Source organism: Columba livia, chromosome 5 (assembly GCF_036013475.1).
Source record: "Columba livia isolate bColLiv1 breed racing homer chromosome 5, bColLiv1.pat.W.v2, whole genome shotgun sequence".
In the NCBI taxonomy this organism is placed as follows: domain Eukaryota; kingdom Metazoa; phylum Chordata; class Aves; order Columbiformes; family Columbidae; genus Columba; species Columba livia.
Genome location: NC_088606.1, coordinates 33,216,203 through 33,237,411, shown reverse-complemented (window position 1 = coordinate 33,237,411; position 21,209 = coordinate 33,216,203). Strand labels below are relative to the sequence as shown.

The following is a 21,209-nucleotide window of genomic DNA, read 5'->3' as shown; positions in this document are numbered from 1 at the left end:
ATTGAGCTTTAAAATAAAAGTAATGCATACAACTTAGGGCTAGAATTGCATGCTGCTGCCATGCTGGATTAATAATCTATGTGAGGAAAGAAATACATACCTTTCATGAATTTAAATGACTGGGGGTGGAAGAGGAATCCTTCTCACAACAATCCTGAAATTCCAGAATGTATGTCTAAAATACATTTTGCCTGTTACATTATCAAAGACATGAAAGAAACCCAAACAGTCTTTTAATTCTCATCTTCTGTACTGTAAATGTTCTGGAACAGGGACTCCTAAAGAAAGCAATGTTTCTATACTGCTTATCACATGCTAACCAGTTCACTCTTATTTCTGAAAACTGTCAATAATGGATTTCAAACAGATCCAGCAGCATCAGTTCAAATGCATAACACATGCATGAATATGTAAAGCCTCTGTAGCTTCCCAGAACCAGCGGCTGTGGGCTAACCAGCACCACAGTTATACCCGTAACGGAAGTAAAGCCAGCCTGATGGTGAACTTCCCACTTGAGAGGAGGTGACAACCGCTGAATTATCAGAATTTCCTCTACGTGTCAGGATTGTCAGGACAGGAAAAAGGCTTCTTAGCAGTCAGGATGGTTCCACACAAGGATGCAGGGAGGCTCAGCAATAACAAAGGCCTACCAAAGCTTGGGAACCACTACACTTACACGCATGCAAACACTGAAGAACACGGACCAAGGGAGGGGGATTCACTGACCTCGAGAATAGTTATGGCTTTAACCTCTCTTCACGGCAGCTTTTGATACTAAAATGTTTCCTAAAGTTTGAATATGCTTGTGGTCACTTCTCTCAACGAAAATTCTGTAAAAGCTGATTATTCTGTCTCTACACAGTTGTACTTTATCATTCACAAATCTAACACTGATTTATTGGAAGTCAGTGAATTACCAATTTAAGCTAATCAATACACACACAAACACATATATATGTATATATATACATGTCTGTGTGTCAATATACATGTTCAAATCAATATATGAGCTTGAATTGGAGTAAATAAGTGACATAAAAGTACCTAAGTCTTTAGTTCCAACACAGTGGGTTCTGTAAAGTGGCTGCCTTCCAATGTCACAGCTTTCCAGCTACACGCTTCAAGTCTGGGATACAAAAGCAATTTTATTATCTCTATTTAAGAAGCCTTCCATACAATGAAACATTATCAGTAGCTACTACTTTGAGAACTACAAAGCCAATACTGTGCTGTTGGATAAATACTCTCATTACAAATATATTAATACTATAAAAATTCAATAAGTATATACATATGACAAAAAGTACCTGCTGATATGCTCATTTTAGACTTAATACCATCACATTTAAAATCAAGATAAAATTTAAGCTCATCTGGAGAACTACAGCACTAAACAATTTTGAAATTCCCAACATCTTGTTCAATAAATGGTACAACATCTCAACTCAAAAGATTTAAATACGAATCACTTACTAAAAATTGGTTTTTCATAAAACTCGTTTTCCAGCCTTTGCAAGCATAAAAAATAAGAAGCAAAAGCAAAGAGTCCGAGGAAAAAGGATATCCTGCCTTGCAGGCTTACACTATCCAATGACAATAAAAAGGTTAAATGCAGGCTCTTGCATACAACTTTGCTGCCTATAGCCAGGGTTATGAGAATAACTGTATGACAAAGCTCCAAGAAGGCTACTTGAGAAGAGTCATCACTTCTATGACCTTGACACTGGTTGGTCCCACAACTTCCATACAATTTAGTGATGCGCGAGAACAGATGATGGTGCAATACATAGAAATGGCAGCATTTAAAATTCATAGTAGCATAAGGCCATTACTTTTCCCACTGGGCCACTTGAACTTTAATAATGTCTGACCTAGTTGGCCAATAAGTTCTAGCAGCAGACAGAGGAAAATTGCCAGTATTAGATACTGTTTGAATGATTTTTCATTTAGAAAGACTTAGAAGTTTCTTTAAGAACAGGGCACCAATTCTTCCTGTAGACACCTCAATTTTTGGTGTCTGTTGTAACAGCCAATATATTTTAAAACAACTTCAGACTATGAACAATCTGTATTAGATGTGAAAAGAAAAATGCAGAAGTAAATACAAATTATCAGAACAGACAATGATTACAAAATAATGGTGGCTCTTCTCAGAGATAAATTTCACCTTCTCTCATCCACACCACAAAAATCTAACTTTTAGCAGCAGCAATACAAGTATGACTCAAAATATACCATACTCAAATGATTACGAAGTATTTCTCATCCAGCCCAAAAAACAAAAAGAGAAGTCAGAATATAGATGCTATTTTTTCCATTCACTTATATAGGCTTATGATGAGAAAAACAGTATTAGGCTTTCATAGTGGATAAATGCTGCCAGATACTAGGGTTAAAAATGGAACTCTGAAAACACATGAACAGAAGAGTGGTATTTCCAAATGAAAAGAAACTACCTTTGGGTCTTATTATCTTAGTAAGGAAGTACAAAAAACAGATAGAAATTTGCCTGAGATATTGTTATTTTTTCTTTCCAGAGTTCAGCAGCAGAGTGCTTGTTGCATCAATGTTTGAAACCTACTTAAATGCCAAACCCACAAAGAGACCTTTGTGAGTAAACACTCTTTCACTAATGTTTCAAGTAAAGTGTCTTCCATAAAAACATAAAAGTATTTTGTAAGGTTCAATTTTAAAGCTGAAAAATATTTTCAGATGCAGTACAGAACCAAAATATACTGACAACACAGGCTTAAAAAATAAAGTGTCAGTGCTAAAACATGGAATTAAAAACTCCCAAATATTCTGACGTCAGGTTTCAGTGACTATTGAATCTTTTCACCTTACACATACCAGAACTTCTCTGATATTCTTTGATCATCTTATCATGGAGTCCACTGACAAAAGAAACTGATAGGAGTCAAATAGTGTTTGCGTCTCACACACATCTTGATAATCATATTACTTGTCCTTCACATCTCCATCTCCTGGTATTCCCTGAAATTCTCCTTTTAACTCTACCATCAACATTTCTCAAAAAATTAAATAAAAAAGCAAAGCTTGAGACCAACATAAGACAATGATTTGCTATGTCCTTGTCCTCAACTACTCAAAGTTACTTAGCAAGGAGAAAAATTTCTCAATATCCAGGAAAGAACCAGTGAACACATCCCAAAGCAGAGGCAAAGAGTGGCACACCAGAGACTGAGAGAAAACAGTGAAGCCTCTGCAAATTCCTTGCTTGCACTTAACTGTACATCATCCACACTTTATTTCAACCTACTTCACCTAAGATTACACAGAAAACACGTTTGCAAGGTTTGAACTCTTTCTCTTAGTACCACAATTTAACTGTTGAACCATTAGACAAAAATACACAAAAGTTGTAGTTATCTGATGACAGTTGTGTAAAGAAAGATGCTCCCAGGCTGCAACAGCAACGTACCGCAACAAGCAGTTAAGACAAAGAAACTACAATTTAAACCAAGGATTTATCCATCACTTTTCATGTCTGCTCTCTTGGTAGGGCCAACACCCATACATTGAAAAAACATTCACCTAGTAGGCAATTACTAGAAGTAAATATTTGATATATTCATCTTCTGTTCACCTTCTTCGTTCTGTTTGGATAACTCTATCATGCTACTTCTTCTTCCCTCCAGTAAAAGAATCAGATCACAGAACACCTTGTCAAGAGAAATGTTTCAGACTCCAATCTTAAATTTCCTGATTGCAGAGAAAGGGGAAAATCATTCTACTTTATACATTATACATTTTTTCTTTAAACCTGTATTGTCCTCTATAAACTTGATGTTTAAATTTAATTTTGGAAAACTATTTTTACGAGTGAATGGCAATTTGAAGATAATTAGACTGTTTATTTTACATTAAAAAATTAGTCTGTAGGTAAAAAGCATATCTGTGCCAGTTCAAAACTAAATAAATTGCCAAACACCCTTAAACAATTTGCTCCTAAAAGTATATAATCAAATTTAGAAAACTATAAATTATATTTAAATTTATTATTTACAAGCAATTAATTACGAAGACAGCCAGGTGGCTTTCATTACATAAATTACTGTTAATGACACTTGCCTCATGCTGCTACTGTATTTAGCATTTGCATGCATCACATGTCAAGCACACATACTGTTGCATATCTATCTCCAGGGTAAAAAGTGAACACCTTAAGTCAAAAAGCCTTCCAGTAATCCAATCAAAATTGTTAATTCCTTAAACAAGTCAGGATCTTAGAAATGTTTCCCATAAAGGATACAATGTAAAGAATTTTATCTCTGTCAAACATGGATAATACAGAAGAGTAGTTCTAAGTAAATTCCAGTTTTGGGAATGATACAAATTTAAGGCAAGAAATGAATCCACTTGTAGCAAGTCCCCTTGATATTTTCAGTCTTAAACCTTAAACAGGGTTCATATTTTAAAAGTTTATAATTTTAAAGCTACTCATGGAAAAAAAAAAAAAAAAAAAAAAAAAGAAGAATTCTTATCTATCTAGAAAGTCTATTTTCAGCCCAAGGATTATATTAGGTTGGTGCAAAAATAATTGCAGTTTTTGTATTGTTGAAAATTGACATCTGATATTGGAATACATTCTTAAATAAATGTTATGTTATACATAGTTTCAATGCACTTTTCTCACTACTTTTTTTTCCTACTGACTCATTACTTGCTGTTTATTTTGTGTTTATTTTAGACTATGGAAATGACGTTAGACAAAAAGCAAATTCAAGCAATTTTCTTATTCAAGTTCAAAATGGGTCATAAAACAGCAGAGACAACTCGCAACATCAACAACACATGTGGCCCAAAACCTGCTAACGAATGTACAGTGCAGGGGTGGCTCAAGAAGCTTCACGAAGGAGATGCGAGTCTTGAAGATAAGGAGCGCAGTGGCCAGGGGTTGGAAGTTGGCAACGACCAACTGAGAACAATCATCAAAGCTGATCCTCTTACAACTACACAAGAAGTTGCCGAAGAACTCAGTGTCGACCATTCTACCATCGTTCGGCATTTGAAGCAAACTGGAAATGTGAAAAAGCTCAATAAGTGAGCTGACCAAAAAAAAAAAAAAAAAAATCATCATATGGAAGTGTTGTCTTCTTCCAGGCAACAACAACAAACTATTTCTTGATCAGATTGTGATGTGTGATGAAAAGTGTATTTTATATGGCAACTGGTGATGACCAGCACTGTGGTTGAACTGAGGAGAACCTTCAAAGTACTTCCCAAAGCCAAACGTTTACCAAAAAAACGTCACGGTCACTATTTGGTGGTCTGCTGCCGGTCTGATCCACTACAGCTTTCTGAATCCTAGTGAAACCATTACATCTGAAAAGGATACTCAGCAAATCGATGAGATGCACTGAAAACTGCAACACCTGCAGCAAACATTGATCAATAGAAAGGGCCCAAAAAATGCTTCAAAAGTGAACAAATTGGGCTACGAAGTTTTGCCTCTTCTGTCATGTTCACCTGACCTCTTGCCAACTGACTACCACTTCTTCAAGCATCTCAACAACTTTATGCAGGGAAAAGGGTTCCACAACCAGAAGGATGCAGAAAATGCTTCCCAAGAACTTGTCAAATCCCAAAGCACAGATTTATATGCTACAGGAATAAACAAGCTTACTTCTTGACGGTAAAAATATGTTGATTGTAATGGTTCCTATTTGGATTAATAAAGATGTGTTTGAGCCTACTTACAACGATTTAAAATCCATGGTCCAAAACTGCAATTACTTTTGCACCAACCAGCAGCCTACTGTGCCAAGAAGGGAATAAACTAATTTAATTCCGTTACTTACTTCTCATTGGAAATACGGCAGAAACCTACTAAGACAGAAACTCAGCTGTTCCTTTTTATTAGTGGTCTTCCAGCACTCTTTTTTTAAAAAGCTGTCTACCTACAATGGGCAGGCAATATGAAGGGAGCATCTGACAAGAGGTTATCACAATATTAAATTATTCTGTCCTAAAACTTCTCTAACCTTCTTTTCCACTCCTACCAACAAGATTTTTCTTTCCCATCCTCCTCTTTACAAAGGATTTGTTTTCCAGTATTCTTTGCACTGCTCTGAAAATGCATACAATGACCATACACCTTGCATCCTGCAGTGTCGCAGAAAATGTTGGGTTTTCAGGAGAACTCTGATTTCCATGTACTAACTGAACAGAATCATCGTCAATGTAAACAATCAATAGTTTCACCATATAGCATCACCTTCATTAAACACCAAAACCTGGGCAGTCTCAGTAGAACAGGCCTGGAGGCCTTGGTAAAAAATGTGGAAACCAAGGAAGAAAGAAAACTAGTTCAAAATCAAACACTTGTTCTATGTTAAAACAAACTGAAGATGACCTCAACATGCTTCAAGTCATATGGCATGACTCACCAACACTTCTTAAATTTCTGGGAGTTGCCAAAACCATAACAAAAATATACATTGCCATCTTTACACTAAGCACATAAGGATTAGACTACGAAGAAAAAAAAATCCAGAAGTGTGTCACCAAACTTACTGCAATTCAGTGAAATTTGAGTGTTATCATTCTTCAGGCAGCTTTCAAATAGGCCTCTCACAAAGAATCCCAACCCTATCGTTTCCCATTTTAAAGTCTTTGTATATTATACTAAAGTGTCACAGTGCCTTTTTCTCCTTCAGGTTATTTTTCATTTGTTCTTCACTTTTAAATATCAGGTCTTTGTATGCCACCTAACTTTTAAGTGTAGCGAATCAGTAGAACCAGGACATCAGAAGACAGTGGAAATTGAGGAACTGGAGAAAAAATATTCTGAACTGGACTGTTTATATTTCTGCATGTTAGTAACTAACAACCTCTCTGGTATATTCTTATAAAAGACTCTGTATTCTTACAAAAGAGTCAGTCACCCCCTTCACTTTTAATTAAAGGGCACCTGGACATGTTATCCAATCAAAAATGGGGATGTTGAAATCCAGTTTATAGAAAGCAAAAGATTTAGACAAAGGGGCTAAGACATAAATTAATACTAATTCAGGGTGGATAAACTTGGTTTTCAAACTTCTCCTTTTAAGAATATGTAAAAGCTTCTCCTATGAGCTTTCATTTAGACATAATTTCTCCTTCCCCACAACAGTAGAGTTTTAAGGCCAAGAACAGAAAAAATGGCATGAACGTAATTTTGAGCACAGCAGATACGCAAATACTTTTTTCTCTCAGTACCCTAAAGTATTTTGTTAACGTACCACTTTCCACTAAACCAACTGCCAACAAATCTTAAGCTTATGGCTGTTCATATATAATCTGTTACCTGGATGAAAAAAAAAAAGAGGGGAAAAAAGAAAGAAAAAAAGGCAGAAGGCCTCTCTAGCCACCTAATCACCATATCAATGACACATGCCACAACAGAGAAGCACTAGTTTATTTGATTGATCATGGTAGATAAACTCCAAATAACAGAGAAATTAACAAATGCTTGACATTTGCTCAACATCCATTATTCTGACACTGCTTTCAGGATTTCAAAGCCTGGGAGTATGCTTAATCAACATTCATATTCCCTAGTGAGCTACAGGCACCATATTGTGCCCCGCCTTAGTACTGATGAAAACTGCATATTGGCCATTTCCAAAATGTTCTGGGACTCCACACAGGGCCCCTTCTCTGCCTTGTTCCTGTTCTGCAGTTTTCTTTTAAACACTTCCAAGACAAAAGCATCTGCCAGTTTTTCTCTCTGGGGATGTATGCAAAATGAACTTAACAGTTTTAAGGCAGGAGAAACCCTCACATCTAAATTCATTCATAGGACAGAAAAGGGCCTAAGAGGCCTCTCTAGGGACAAAACCCTGCTGAAATTTTCCCCGAGAACAGTGGGAGCTTTATAAAATCTAAGTCCAGACAATTTCCAATTCAAATGCCCAGCATAGCATGACCTTTGTCAGATCTATGAGCCCTAGATGCACCCACTATTTTTTTATTCTAACCAGCACAGACATTAGACAGGGCACTACTGCTAAGCAGGAGGTTGAATATTTGCATGCTCTTCTATTGTGAAAATGTAACAGTGACAGCACTGTGTCGAATTCTTTTCCCCCTAGAACTTTAACTCCATAGGAGAGGCATAGCTGACAGATGACTCTCCCAACATCTGTGTTATGTACACGGCACAGCTGAGGAACCTTGGATCACTGTCACGGCTTCTCGGAGATATGCTACACCTTTCTTACATCTACCCGTGATCAAAAAAGTAAAATAAAAGTCTGAAAATGACGGTTTTTTAAATGAAAAGTAAATATGGCAAGAAAGATTAACATAATTTAATCATTAAGCTGTTCACATAGCAGCTCACCATATGTTGTATAAATGTCCTATACAAAATAATTTATCAGACCTGACATGTTGCACATCATATTGTATTATTTAATATGCTTACTAAAATTTCATGGATCAAGCGCCACTTCTGAAAGCATACAGAAAGCTCTACAAAATAATTCTTCATCTTCCATGATTTATTTTGATTACCTTTTACAGCTATGTGATAAAGTGGAACTTGCAAAATTACGAGGTTAAGGTTTACACAGCTCTTGCTTCATATACTAAAATATAACAAATGGCTCCATGTCTATATACCATTTTACTCACATTTAATATTCAGAAGCACATGAAACTAAGCACGTTGCTTTCCACTGCATATTTTAATAATTTTTACTGGCTATTTCAGTAAACATCCTGATCCCCTAATGCAAAGTTCCATTGATATATAAATGTATATTCTTGATGATGAGTCTAGAGAGCTAAGAATTAGAAAATAAACTAAAGGAAACAGTTAACATGTGATACATGTTGACCACCCCTGGCCTGTCTACATAGAAATAAATCAATTTCTACGCAGTAGCTGAAACATTTGAATAATATTTTTAAATTATTTAGATTTAAAATGTCAGAATGGCAAGCACCTACACCCAGATACATGGACAAAATTCTCTCTCCAGAAACCTCAAAACCACAAAAACAATCATGTATAAGAATGATTGCCTGTCACTGGCAATGTCTGTGTCTAAATAGTAAATTAAAACAAAAAGTGTAAGCAGGAAGCTTGTGGATGATAGTTGTTGGGTGCCCAATGGGATTTGTTTGGAAAAATACTCTCCACACTTAGAGGGCATAACAAACAGATAGATATGGTAGAAAAATACTTAGACTGAAACCACGCATTTATTCCGTAAAGGACCATTTTCCTTTTTCTCTCTCAGACCAGTGATGTAAAAGGAACACAATAAAAATGAGACAAAAAATGTAGTCCAATTTCTCTTTTTGGTCAATAACCAAATTCTCCTGTTTCTAATAACAGGATAAAGGAAACCATATTCTTGTGGCAGATAACTAATTGCAATGAAGTCATTATAGACTGTATTTGGGACTTGCTTGTCTATGGGAGTACCTGCCAAATATAAGAATGAAAAATCTAGCTTATGCGTTATTTTTATCTTTTTCCTATTTCTGTATCCAAGATAACACACTTGTCTAGGAAGACATTGCTCAGCTGTGTTGAAAACTGAAGGACAGCTGCACTGACCCCATGCATTTTATATTAATGCTGGAAATAGCTGTGTTCAATTGCCTTTTCATCTGTAGTAACCTACACTCACTCTCTAGCTACTAGTTATCATGCTTTGCACCAGTTTTAGACTCATAATACATACCTGCATTCCACAGAAGTGCAATAAAGAACTGGGCATTACTAGTATCAATAGCAGACTGACAAGAAGTTCTGCCATCTCCTAGCCAACAACAAAGAGAAGAAAGGATCATGGTGCCCTTCTTGCTGTCTAGGTCCTCAATAACACTGAGGAACTCCAAAAGATCCTTTATATTCAGTCACAGAAGTGAGTATTACTTCTATTTTGGTCAGTTTCTAATGTTGCCTTTGAAAGAACTTCAGACAGGGTGCATTACACAAGAGGCTAACTTGCTATCACATGGGTCTTACTCAAATAAATACTTGACAACATTCTGCTTTCTGTAGAAGAAGAATGTGTGCTATCTTACGACAGTTTTATTCAGTGTTGAAACTTCTGGAGGTATCTGGGAATCAGTGCTACCAAATGCCTCCAAGACCTTGCATGCCCAGATCCATGTATGAAAAGAAGCTGTAAGACAGATGAAAATGCTTTAGATGCTGACAAAAGTTTTCAACCTAAGGGGTTCCCAAACCAAAACATTTTTCCCACAACAGGCACAGATTCCTGTTTGGCAAATTTAAGCCTGCTGACAACAAGTTAATTTACTTTGAATTCTTCATTTGAAGCCCATGGACAACAAGGGCTCCATGAAATACAAGTTGAAAACTAATGATAGAGCGTGAAATCTTAGCACTTGTATGGCACCAATTAGTCAAACAAACAAATGAACAAGACTTTAAACCCTCACTGGATCTGGAGAAAACAACGCAGTATATCTCCACTCCTTTCCAATGCTGTTGGTTTTTTTGGTAACAATACTCTATCAGGCTTGTCTTAGAAGACCATTTTAGTCGGATCAGTTACTGTATTCCATATTCTTACAGAAATCAATCCTTACCATTATTTCACTCAGTTGGAAATACAATACAAACTCCTAAGACTTTCACATTGCAAAGATATATGGTATTTTCACCATGAACTTAAAGGAATAAACAATTTAAAAATGATTCTCAAAGAAGCATATATGTTATTTTATTAAGTGATGTGATAAGCTTACGGGCATATATCAGGACCAAAATGGTTGTAGTCATTAATTTAAGTAATAAATCATAGGTCCTGCCAACAATGACAGCAAACAGATGCTAACAAGAAAATGTATTATTTAATATTGTCATGTGTTATAAAAATGTAAGTGTTTAGAACACATCTTAATTTTTCATAATAATATGCATTTAATACATTACTGTTTTGACACATACAAGAACCAAATTTATAGGTTTGATTCGGCACTTGCTTTCTCTTCTGTGAACACAGAATGGATTCCTGAAGGAAAAAAAAGCTCAAGAAGTGAATATTACAAATAGAAGTTTGCAATAAAAACAAGTTGTTTGTCTTGCTGTCTTGAAGTACATATCATAAGCACTGAATCTCATTAGAAAATGAAACCAAACATATTTCCTGTTATGTAAACAGAAGTTTTCCCTGAAAGTTCCTTGGAAATTCAAACAACTATGAAGTTTACCCATATATACGAACAGTAAAAGATTTTATCATTTGCTACAAAGTTCAAAAAATAATTCAATACAATCCTTACAAGTAGAATGTCAGCATTGAATAACTCTCAATGAGCCTGCTAAGTTATGAAAACAGCAGAAGTTTTATTTTCCATTGTAAGAAGTTTTCTTTTCCTTTCTTTGTTTCTTATATCAGTTTAAATAATACCATGGAACATTACAATGGTTTTTACCAATTGCATCCCTCACAAAAATGCCAAAACCAAACCAAAATCTGTTAGTTATTAAAAACATGATGTATTTCATTCCTCCCATTCATAGCTACTCTCTTCTCAAGACTCTGAAAGCTGGACAAAATGATGATCTGATTCAAGTACTGACTTCTGAAAGCACAGGAGATGAGATTATGCCTTTTGGCAAGCCCACCCACACTAAACAGAACCACTATGCAAACACCTTTTCCAGCGTGCTGCTGCATAAGGTCCCTCTGCAGGAGGGTCAATTGTGTCTAAGAAGATCACTGCTTTTCCCAAACATTTCTGTTTTGCTTTAAGGAAACTGTTTGGATAATAACACTTCCCTTTGCCTCCCATTTCACTTTCATTTTCAATCAACTCCTCCAGGTATCAGCACAGTTCCTTTCTTGGAAGTGCTTCACTTGATGCTTTAAAACACTTGAGGAAGCAGTGATCAGAGTATGGAAACTAAATTTTCTTCATTAAATCTACTGAAGCAGATATTAAAAATGCATTTAATATACTGGGGATGGCTGGTGGGCATCACTGACTGTGACAGGCCAGTTACTGATGAGCTGCTGTCAGACGGCCTTCTCAGCAGGGATCTGTGTCTAAGGCTGCTGAAGGACAGCAATATCTTCCCTTGTGTGTAAGCTCTATTCATCTCCCAAGTATTTACTAAATCACAGACCTCTGCACACAAGCCCAGCGTTTCAGCGCATGCTAACAGATGATGGATGGCCTAGTCAATTCGTTATGTCCTGAAAGCGTGATTTCCTGCCATTCCAATCATCAAACCTCTAGAGCCTTCAGAGCTGATCAGTCCTGGAGAATATATTTTGCAGGCTCTATTAAAGGAGTAGAGGTTCTTTCCATTAGTCTCAAACTTTTTTTTTCCTGGCTGATTTAAAGAGAACTCCCTCCTTCCCCCTCCTTCCGACAGCACCACCACTGCCACTCTTATCTGTGTGAAGTATTCAGGGCATGTACTGTTAGTATGTTAGTAAAATAGCACTCCTGGAACACCTGCCAGCTAGAAAGACAGATTTTGTTTGTGACTACTATAAAACACGACAATCTTTTATTTAAATTCATCTATACATCTTCATTATGTAACCTAGACAACCCCTAAAACATTTTGCAACTTAGCTTCTTTGATCAAATACCTTTTACAGCAAGGGAGTGCTCAAAAGGACCCATTTTCTTTGTATTTGCCTACTGAAACATATCAGAGCTCTCTTAATTGTGTTCCTCCTAAAAACATAAGCCACTTAGGAATAAACTTCCGATGTTCCAAAGACAGGTTAGCTGTCAAAGAAATAAAGCTTCTGGATTTCACCCTTTTCAGAGCAAGGCAATATACTTGACAGTCTTTCTTCTACATGCTAGAGGAAAAATTTTATTTAGCTTACCTATTCAATGATCTATAGGAGCAGAATATACGAGCCTCATACTTTTTATTCTGAAACACTGAGCTTCAAACGAATTAGTCCACAGCTGCTGAAGAGTTAGCTGACTACAGTACAGCACAGTTTTTGAAGGTGGTATAACAGATATGAGTAAACTTTAGGTAAATAAGCATCTGGTTACTCTGAACTGCAGAGACCCTGGATTTCTTTGCTTGCTAGGTGTGATCCAGCCACAGCCAGCACAAAACCATCCACATTGCCCTACCGTTCACCTCAACCTTGACCTGGAGATTAAACTCACTTTTATTGCACACAAAGGTCATCTGTGTTAGGTCAAAATTCAAAGTCCCTTGTCAGCTAAGGTTGATATATTCCAACCTTTCCTACTCTAATGCATCAAATTTTTCATGGTGAGGTCATATTCAGCAGACAGTGTATTCAGCAATTTATCGTGCCATTGTAATACAGCCCAGAATATGATTGTCCAAAAACCAGCACATGAATAAAATATTTTCCTGTCTCATGTAGCAAATCCCCACTGCTCATAAAGCTCTAGCCTAGGCTTGTTTGCAGGCTTCAGAAGAATGATACAGTATGGAACTCTGAAATACAATTAAGAATTACCATTTTTATCTTCATTGTCTCTAAGTACAAATAACATGAATATAATGGTATCCTAAAATTCACAAGTCAATTAAAACAAACATATGGTCAGTGTTAAAACTTCCACTTCATCCTTCCTTAACAACCACCATTGTGGCCCTTAAATCTACAGACATCTGTTGGTCTCTCTAATGACACCAAGTTTGCTTTAGAGTGAAATACTTCAAAAAAATAGTGCCACAAGACTTATATTCCTATCCTACTGGTGATTACCACAACCATGGAATTTGTGAAGTGGCAAAAGTACAACCAAATTAAACTTAATGAAGCAACACAGTAATATACACTGTGATTAAGACAACTCCTCCATCTTTGATATATAAAAGGATTTTCTTTCTTCCTTTCCTTCTTTCCCTTTCTCTCTTATTGCTTTCCCTTTCTTTTTAATCTTTCCCCCTCTCTTTCTCTCTCCTGTTTTACTTATTTTATTTGTTCTTTTGCTTTTCTATTTTTTATCCCTTGCTATTTCTTTTCCTCACCTTTTTTCCTCTTGTTTCTTTTCTCTTTCCCCCCTTGTCTGTGTTGTTCTTTTTATTTTTTTTTCTGTATTTTTATTTCTTTTTCCTTTTTCTTCCTGTATTTTTCTTTTCTCCTTTTTCTTTCTCTTTCTTTTTGTTTGTATTAAACAAGAGCACCTAACACACAGCTACAAAAGATTCAGAATGCATTTTCAAATTATAGTGAACTAATTTCCACTTCTGCTTTAAGAGGCCCCTTCCAATCATTGTATTTCACCATCAAATCTTCAAAGGATATAGGATTGGCTTCCAAGTGATTTGTATAAATTCCTCAAGGCTAAAAAGGCTTTCCCTTTACTCAGCCAAATGAATTTCACAAGTGTAATAAGTCCTGTTCTGATTATTTTTTTTTTTTATAAAATGAACTCTACTCTCATATGGTAGCACTTCCCGTCTTGCAAGGGGAAAAGGTTAAGAGAGAAGGAAGAGATTTATCAGTACTCAAGAATTCAAAAAGTACAACCTTAATTTTGCTTGCGTGTTTCAAGCAAAATTTCAAGACTAACCTTTAAAATAACTTTGCATTTTTGCTAGGATACACAACATACGTGGGAATGCTTGTAAGGAGAATGATTACAGTTGTAAAAATTGTATAAGAAACTACAATGGTCATCCTTCAAAATTAACTTCCATGTTGACACATGCTTACACATATCATCCACTTTTAAGTTACTAGATAACACACAAACAACTCTACTAGGAGCATGCACCAGAGAAGGAAGGAAAAAAAAGAGAGAGGAGTAGTTCTACCTTGTTTCCCACTGCAACCATCTTGGGCCTATCAGTACTGTTTGATAAGCTAAGCAACACCACAAATGAAAAATGAAATTATTAATGAAAAAGCAATATGTTTCCTCTTGAATATAACTGGCTGGAAGAGGATGATCAGAGATCTATCTATATCCAGTTCTAAAAACCAAAAGGATGGGCAGCAATGACACTGGCAAAAAAAGGAGGAAAATACATTAACACAGTCTTAAGCAGCTGGTACAAGAAATAACATTGATGCCATACGTTTAAACTTCTTTAGGGCCATTGTTTCAGTATGAACCATCACTGAGAAAGTGATAAAAACAAGCAAATAACAAACAGATTATATTTTCCAACTTACATTGTGAAACATTACCATGCAGATACATATTTATTTTTTTTAATGAAAAATCTTTTTGGGATGCCTTCCAGCCCCAGTGCCATTCAATAAAGCTATCAGTAATTTGGAGAAAGAGCAGCATAATTACTGAAAATGTCTGTAAAACCTGAAGTAATGTTAAGTAATGAAGAAGACAGGTCATGAATGTGGAGGAACTTGCATCAGCTGATATGCTCTGGGAACAAAGAGTGTTCACGTTCCAATAATCAAACATGAAGTTACCTATGTTAAAACCAAATATCCATACTTGAATATCAATTCTATCAACATAAACCTGTGCATCATGTTTTTCTCTTGCTTATTAGGAAAAAAAAAAAAAAGGAAGAAGGAAAAAAAAAGTTATTCTCTCACACGTATGCCAGCTTCCCATCCCTTTCTGCTGTAAGAAAAGCTCTTTCTGATCATAGGGAGGAAGCTTTCACAGAGGGACACAAACAGGACACTACTTCTTTGAATAAAGGCATGGAAAAAAGTGAAGACCCGCACAGAGCGGCTGTTACAAATTCTAATGCTGTGAAGTCCTAGTACTTTGAAACTCTCTACAGTTTGCACTTACATAGGCTCAAAAAAGAATGCTTCTTTTACAAGAATAAAAATGAAGGTACTGAAAGGGAAGTTGGGCTAGAGGCAGTAAGTTTGTTTACAATTTTAAGTAAGAAAGAGAAACAACACAGACTGAACTAATTGTGCTGTGGAAGAAAACAGCACTCCTAAATGGAATAAAATATGCTTCACAACAGTTCAATGCAAGAACTTGAAAAGCACAATTTTTTGAACCTCTAAAAGATGCACGGCTACCAAGCCAACTTGCACTGTCAGAAATTTTCTGGACTGTCCAGTTCAAGCACAACGTTGTGTAAGAAACTCAAAGACTCAGACCAGAAAAAACTTTGCAGGATAAAAAGCAAGATAGTACCATAATAAACTGAGTCAGCAAGCCTTACACCCTTAGAAAACTTGATAGAGACCAGAGGAAGACTCAATCAAGAAAACTGTAGTATTCAATCAAAAGTGGATGTGAAGAAGAGCAGGAAAATATGTACAAGGTACAGATTTGAGAAGTGACCAGTCATTTGCCAATCACGTTTTCTTATAAGAAGTTTCAGGAAAAGTTTCTAAAGAGAAACTATGTATCTTGTCATATGCATAAGAACTGAGATTTCCCCCACCCCCACAAGAAGCAACTAAACTGAATATCAGCTTCAGTATAAATCAAGCCCTTAGAAGATGGGCTTTTTGGACAAGTTAAAATAGTCTTTGAATACAGTTAAAAGTTTAAAGGTCTAACCTACATCTTGTCACCATAAATAAGTAACGCTAAGGTGATTCATATGCAGAAAATTCTACTTGTAGGCAGCTCTACCTACTTTTTCAGATACAAACGAGCACTGAAACTAAAGAGATTGTAACTTTCTCAGAGCATTTCCCACAATACCCTGCATTTCCTCCAACTAGCCCTACAATGGGTAATCGAATTTAGACATTAGGTTTCATTGAGAAGAATAGTACCACAGAAGAACATAAGCTAAGGAGAAAGCAGAAGAAAAAAACCCACAGAAGTTACAAGGTAAAACACAAATTATTACAAATAGATAAATTCAGGTGAGAAACAAGTAGAAAATGTGGTACAGGTTAGACGAGCACAACACAGAACATATAGAATTATCAGTCCAGTGCTATATACGTTGAGAAGCTCAAAGAAACTATATATCAGTGATACAATACTGGTAGGGATTTATTGTGCTTAGTGCTCAAAATTACATTTTGATAATCCCCAGGTCACCAAAAAATCCTGCTGTTAAACATGAACACATTAGAAGACAACTGCTAAGCATGTAACAAATACATTAAGAATAAATAAATGCATTGGTAATTGCTGGGTATCAATACAAAGTGCAGCACTAACAGAAAAAGAACAGCAATTTGATTCCCAAGTTTTTGTTTTTTTGTTTTTTTTTCAAAATAACTGGATTTTAAGCAAAGCAGACTAAACCCATGTTGTCTGTAATGCTACAAGATTGTAAAAAAATTTAAAAGTCCCAGTGCTTGTATAAAGAGACTTATAAACAGTATTAGAAGCAGTCTAATTTTGACTATTTGGCATTAATAAACCACATGGCAACACCCTTTTGAAGAAATAATCTCACCCGCTGAAGTAGTTGAATAATAGTCAAGAACAAACTGCCCTGTTAAAATATGATTTAGATTCACGGGTCATTGGCAGCTACCACATAGCATACTCATACACACTAAATTGTGGCAATAGTTTTACGGAAATTACAAATTACTCTTAGGGAGAAATTGCAGAGCAAGAGCAGGCCTATAACACAATGTGAAAGATCTTTAAACAAGGAGTGTAAACTGTGTATCCTCAAGAAACACAAGAGACATGGGAAGAACCAACAGATAAGACAGTATTATAAAAAAAACCAAAAACAACTAAGAAGATTAATGCAGAAATCCGAAAACTGTCAAGATCTATGAGGCAGCAGGAACCAGAAATACTTGAAAACTGTTGATTTATGTATTGCATTACCTCTGGAATACTGATCCTTACTGGGGAAAGACTCAAAGTGCAAGGTGAAAGCAACTATTATGGATGTTAGTACTTTCCAGTTTGATCAGCAACTGCTACCATATAATAATGAAAAACTGGTTATGGACACCTTCATCACACTGCAAGTGTCATGAGAGATTCTGGAATATTTTCTTAAAAAGATGGAAGTAGAAAGTTGGGGTGGGGGGTTGGTTTGTTTGATTTTGTTTTTTATAAAGAAAAAAAGCAGCCAAGAAGTCCATTCAGACCCTTCTCATCCTAGAAGAGAATGACACAGGTTCTAGATTATAAGAAACTTACTCCACAGCTATAAAACACATAACTGAAAAAGTCTCCCCCTTAAGATGTCACACAGGTTTACAAATTTCTGCAGCTACCCTCTTTTATAAGACAACAGTTATAAAGACTGTCTGTTTTTCTCATAACATGTATCTATTTCAATATGTCTCCCTTGCTGCTAAGGAAGGAATGGCCTTGGAATGCTTTTTTTTTTAACCACATCACAAAATCATTACAAAAATGTTAATTTTTTCTTGATATAACTTTATGTTGCTATTAGTAAATAGTTTTTCAGGAGTCATCAAGTTCTGAAACCGAGGAGTCAATGGATCATTTGCAGCATCAAAGGAGTGGGCTGGGAAATAAAATATATCAGCAGAAAGCCCAGATAGTTTTCTGACAAACTTATTTTCTCTGTTACAGACATTCACATGCCTATGGATCTATCTTGGAAGCCTGTTCCTACACACAGCGACTGACCTGACAAACCAGCCCAAATTCTAACCTTCTTTCAGACAGCTTTATAAGGAGACTAGAAAAAGAAAACGTGTGTGCATGCATGCATATATACACATAAACACTCTCTTCTAATTTCATTAGCACCAAAGTGATAAAGCCAAGTCTAAGTTTCTTAGACATATGCTGTCACAGTAAGTGGTTTCCCAAGTTGCAGAAGTACTGTGCAAGGTGAGCTGGGTTCCTAACAGTGCCACTCGGTGCACTCACTGAGCCAATCACACTGCTTTAGCATCACTTCTCTATAACAGGGCTATTCCCTCAGCTTCATTTTTAACTACATGACACACTTTAAGGAAAGGGAAAAGATTTCAATGGACAGTTTAAAAGCCTAACTTAATGTTGGTTCCTCATCTATTTACTGTAAGTTATACACAGCCTCAGCTGGTTTCTTCAGCCACGCTTGTGCTAAGACTTCCAAGGCTCACTTAGGAAGCATGGGAACCATCATCTGCTTTACTCCTTTCTCTCTCACCAAAGTAAGCAAAGCACTTAAAAACCTGCAGTTTTCTGGTGTATTTGAGACACAGCACTATTCCTTTCCCCACAAAATCTGATTTGGTTTCCTGTCCAATTCAGCACTAGTAATGCTTCCCCCAAACCTGAAAAGACAAAAACAAAAACCTTGCAACATGTCCTTTACAACCCTTGTTGGTAGCAAGCAAATTTCTGCAACATGCATGGAGTACATCCTGTCATGTACATCTTTCTATGCCAACCTGTGGTCACTCACAAATGCCTTTGACATTTGTGCATGCTGCTCAGCCAAGGAAGCAGATGAATGCTCACCTACAAGTAGATGATCCCTTTTCCAGACTTCAACTGGAGAACAGCAGTGAGTAAAGTGCTAGGGCTCTGGAAAGCCCCTTCTCCCTAAGCCACAGGAGCAATGGCATCACAGGCCAGATTCCACCCTGGTTTTCAGTCACAGAGTAACAGCCTGAGCCTTAAGGCTTCATTCATGTAAAAAGATCTAGTTGGTGTTTAAGAGCCTCACAAAGCGACCTGCGAGCTTTTATTCAGACGTGTGGTGGGGGAGGAAGCGCTCTTCATGTTGTGCCAACTTCTCAGGCCACAGAGAGCGAGAAGCAGCACCTTCAGCAAGCTGCCGCTCGCCGCCGGTGACCGTGTGCGTGTCCAAGTGATTTTGTACCGTGTGGGGCCTGGAACTGGGAGCACAGCCTGGAGCCAGCGGAGCGGCTCCTGTGGCTCCTCGTCTGCTCGCAGCGAGCTCGGAGGCCGCCGGCCGGGGCCCGAGCCGCCCGCCCCGCGCCGGGCAGCGGCCCCGGAGGGCGGGAAGCACTTACCTAGGGAACTTCTCCTTTAGCTTCCTCAGGCTCTGCCGGGTGGGCTGCACGTGCCCCAGGAACTGGGCTATCTCATCGTACTGGGCTTTGCTCAGCTTCATGCCTCGCACCGCCGGGCCTGCGCGGCGGCGGGAAGGGAGCGGGCTGCGCCGCTCCGGGCCCCGGCACCGCGAGGCAGAAGGGCAGGGATTGGGGGTCGGGGGGAAATTACGGCAATCCCAGGGGCGCCCAGCCCGGTACCGAGACAGTCAGGGCCGGCTGCAGCGGCCGCTTCCCGCAGCTCCGCCCCGCGGCCCGGCCGGGGCGGGGAGAGCCACCATCCCGCGCCGCTCGGCTCTGCGCAGCCGCTCAGGCAGAAGGGGAGCGCAGGGTGGCCGGCCGCTGCTGTGCCCCATGCGGAAATAGGGGATCGGCATCCCTGTAACCCTCGGGTTGCCCACCGCGCCGGTCTCCTTTGCCTCGCCGCGGGGCTAGGAGGGCGCTGGCCGCCTCACGGCTGAGGAGCTGCCCGCTTGTGCGCCCGACAAGCCGCCCCTTGGTTTGGCGCCTGCGGGCCGGCGTAGGGCGGCTTTGGTACGGCCTGAGCGCAGCGCCGGCGCCGGCTGCCCTGGGACCAGCGTGCAATGGGGCTGGTCCGGGCTCGCAGCGTCTGGGCCTCTGCTCGGGCATGGGCTGTGTGAGTCCTGCTGTGTTACGGCTTTAAAATTAAATTCTCAAGGCTTTTTTCCAGAAGTCTCTTCGAAGTGGCTGTTTCTTGCGCTTAAAAAGAAAATAAAAAAATGCTGAAGTAGTGGGGCTGGGGCTGTGCATCCTGACAGGGCCTGGGTGTTTTAGTGGCCTACAGCCTCGCACACAGGCGGAGGAATGGCTCCCGCTAAATTTTAGAAGAAAACCAACCAAGTTTGTGCTTGGATTTACTTCGAAGTTTGTCATGTCTCAAACTTCAGCAAATGATGTTATTAAATATCATTTAAATATAGTATGATGCAAGCCTTACTTTCTGTGTTGGGCATTTTAAATAGATTTTATTGAATTACTTGGGAGACAGGTATGACTATTACTAAGCAACTTATAAAACCTAGATGTTATGAAGAAAGTTAACCATATGTTTGACTGAGAAATAGAAGCATTCATTTTCATTTCAGTTTAATCACATTGATGAACTAAATACATGCTACTGGAGTCCTAACTGATGTTTCAGGTGCTTAATCTATGAAATTTGCTTTAATTCTTAAGATTTTTTAAAAATTTTAATGGATTTTAGGTTCTGTTCACTTGCTTTCTTGACACCTTTAGGAACACATCTTATGTATTTTTCTGCATATTAGTCAGAAACTTTACAAAGTTTCTTGCCAGAGTACAAAGAAAAATGAATAGGAC

At 37.9% G+C, this 21,209-nt stretch overlaps 1 protein-coding gene across 6 annotated transcripts in view; it reads right to left on the bottom strand.

The window, feature by feature from the left end:
• Nucleotides 1-20,351, bottom strand: part of CDIN1 (CDAN1 interacting nuclease 1) — a 124,909-nt gene extending 104,558 nt beyond the window's left edge. For 2 of the 6 annotated variants that reach the window (XR_010472935.1, XR_010472934.1), the window contains exon 1: nt 19,830-20,349. Coding sequence is in view for 4 of the 6 variants with exons in the window: in XM_065064209.1 (XP_064920281.1) it covers nt 19,830-19,930 (101 nt within the window). In the remaining 2 variants the exon portion in view is untranslated. Of the gene's footprint in view, nt 1-19,829 lie in introns of all 6 variants that reach the window. The other 4 variants (XM_065064206.1, XM_065064207.1, XM_065064209.1 and 1 more) reach the window with 3 other exon arrangements.
• Between the last annotated feature and the right edge of the window lie 858 nt (nt 20,352-21,209).